At 33.3% G+C, this 2648-nt stretch overlaps 1 protein-coding gene across 1 annotated transcript in view; it reads right to left on the minus strand.

Moving 5' to 3' along the window:
* LOC108692509 (probable DNA mismatch repair protein Msh6) overlaps window positions 1-242 on the minus strand; it is a 7735-nt gene extending 7493 nt beyond the window's left edge. Inside the window, exon 1 of the mRNA XM_018200800.1 lies at window positions 2-242. Coding sequence (XP_018056289.1) covers window positions 2-127 — 126 coding nt within the window. The 5' untranslated portion in view covers window positions 128-242. The remainder of the gene's footprint in view (window position 1) is intronic.
* Between the last annotated feature and the right edge of the window lie 2406 nt (window positions 243-2648).

The raw sequence follows: 2648 nt of genomic DNA on the forward strand, positions 1-2648 counted from the left end.
ACAAACCTTTGTTCTTTAGATCTCTCTTAGGAGTTTGTGACTTATCTCGTTCTTCCTTTGTCGTTTCTAACTTTTTGATAGTTTTCGGGGATGTGAAATAATTAAGTATTGTATTTACTTTCGGCATAATTGGCTTCAGTAAAGTCAAACAAAACCAATGTTAAAAGAATTGAAATCCTAAAAAAAGTTATGAAGCAGTGCAACGTGATGTGATAGAAAGGATTGTATCAAAAGCCCGGCAAAACGAGTATTTCGCTTGTATAACTTTTCAGGATTGCCATGGGTAAAAAATAATAAAGCCCTGCTTGAAAATTCACCAAAAAACCCCAAAATTCATCAAATGTGCAAGTTGATCTAAAAAAAAACACCACGATTTTTAGAATTTTGTAGATAGAATAGTCAAAATTGCACGTAAAAGTTTAGAGCTGCCGCAGACAAAATTTTTGTAACAGTGACTTTTTATGCCCGTTTCCACTAGTGTAGATTAACTTTAATCTTGATTCAATTTACTCTTCGTCTTTTTCTAGCTCAAAATTAGAAAAAGAAGAAGAGTAAAGCTGATTTTTCATACGCAGCAATTCATAACTATTAAAAATTATACATGACGCACTTCCGACGCAAAATACATTTTGCCGCATGTCTTTGAAGTTTAACAACGAATAGCAAAGAATTCGAAGCCAAGAAAGTCTGCAATATTTGCAAAAAATATTGATTACATTTATGAGTACATACAATGAGTATATTTTTATTAATATTTGAAATAATAAGAGGGGGATATTCTAAATTCTAAATAATTACCTGAAATGGTAGTTGCAAGTTCTCATGCAAGAAAAGATTCAATACCAACTTCATGACGCAAAATAGGTATTCATAATCGATTTTTACATTTAAGATTGTCTTAAATCAATCTTAAGATATCATACGTCACAACCCGAAGATTGTATGAACATCTTAAAAATTATATTTAAGATGATTTTAAAATAAAAATTATGAATATTGTCTCATGTTTCGCGTTTCATAGTTGTAGTCCTTGCGGAACGAGAAGCAGAGAAACGACAGAGAGCACTAATTTTAAAGAGAGTTGCTTGTAAACTGAACACACCATGTAATCCTTCTGGCCTGTGCCTATTATGTTTAAGACTTTAACGTCCAAACTCCATAGTTCTTTGAATATCCCACGGGATGTCGGGAATTCAGGCAGGAATCAGACTACACATGGAAGATTGAAAGATTGAAATTTGACCAATCAAAATAGGAGCTAAAATTCCTTTATTTTCATTGGTCAAATTTCAATGCGTAGTTTGATTCCAGTCTAAAGATGCCTTTTCATGCTGACGCTCACTTTTGGCGTCAAAATAAGTCACATGATAGAAATTGACGAATTTTATTAAGTCAATTTTAATTATGTGATCTATTTTGACACTGAAAATGAGCGTTGAGCGTTAGCATGAAAAGGCACCTTAAGACGTTCGTGGGATCTCACACACTGGTCTTTCCATCGAGGCTTTAAGCCGAATGTAAGAACCAACCAGTCGAGTATTCCCCTGAAGTCGAACGACAAGGGAATGCTTGATTATAATTGGTTGGTTCTTACATTCTAATTTGATTTAAACTCTCGATGGAAACTAGACCACTAATAAAAGTACATCCTCTGATATCTGTTGGATAACTAAAGGTTTGTTCGCGTCACATGCTCCAAAACGTCGCGTCATCGGAATCAATATGGCTAGACTAGATGTTCGCGACGCGTAGAGCATACTCCATGGATCAATTAAGAGCACACTCCATTTGCTTCACCTTAAAGCATTAGAAAGGTAGGTGTTCGCGTCCACCATTTTTATTCCATTTCTCACTACTTGCTCTGTCTCCATTTCATCACTGAGCTATGACGAGTTATGATCATTACAGATTATGATTTGCTGCTTGAAATTTTGTAGCTCCTTTCATTCCATTTTTGCTCTCAAAATCAGTTGAATCATAATATTAATACCTGCCTGAAAAGTGTCTGGCATTCAGGTTATTTCTAGATAAGGTGCCAAATGTATGTCAATTTGAAGAAAAGGATTAAAATTTCTCTGCAAGAAAGTGTAATGATGTTTATTCACAAGTCATGTATTTATTTTACAACAATACAGCAAGTTGTCGATGAATATCCACAAGAAATTTAAATAATCGAATACTTTTTCTGATCTATTGACACAGTTTACCGCAACGCAACAAGGCATTTTATAAATTTTTTTTGCCTTCGTTAATATATAATATTTCAGTTTTTTTATATCCTTCTTTTCGTCTCTTAGTCTTATGATAAAATTTCGAAGTACAGAAATACATAAATACGAAGCTACAAAATTTCCAATACTTAGAAGATATAACTTATAACGATCACTTCTCAGCTCAGCGGTGAAGTGGGAATAAAACAAGGAGTGGGGAAAGGAGTAAAAATGGCGGATATGCGAATACTCATGTTTATACCTTACTCATCTCAGAAGGTGGTACGATTGGGGCATGTTACACACACATGCGAAATGGTTGAAAACGTACTGTATCGAAAAAAGTATTTCAGAAAAAAAAATTCATTTTGTATAAAAACGTATTTAATAAATGCACTTTTGATATAAATATAAAAATATAATATAACAATATAATAT

This window comes from Atta colombica, unplaced genomic scaffold (genome assembly GCF_001594045.1).
Source record: "Atta colombica isolate Treedump-2 unplaced genomic scaffold, Acol1.0 scaffold73, whole genome shotgun sequence".
NCBI lineage: Eukaryota > Metazoa > Arthropoda > Insecta > Hymenoptera > Formicidae > Atta > Atta colombica.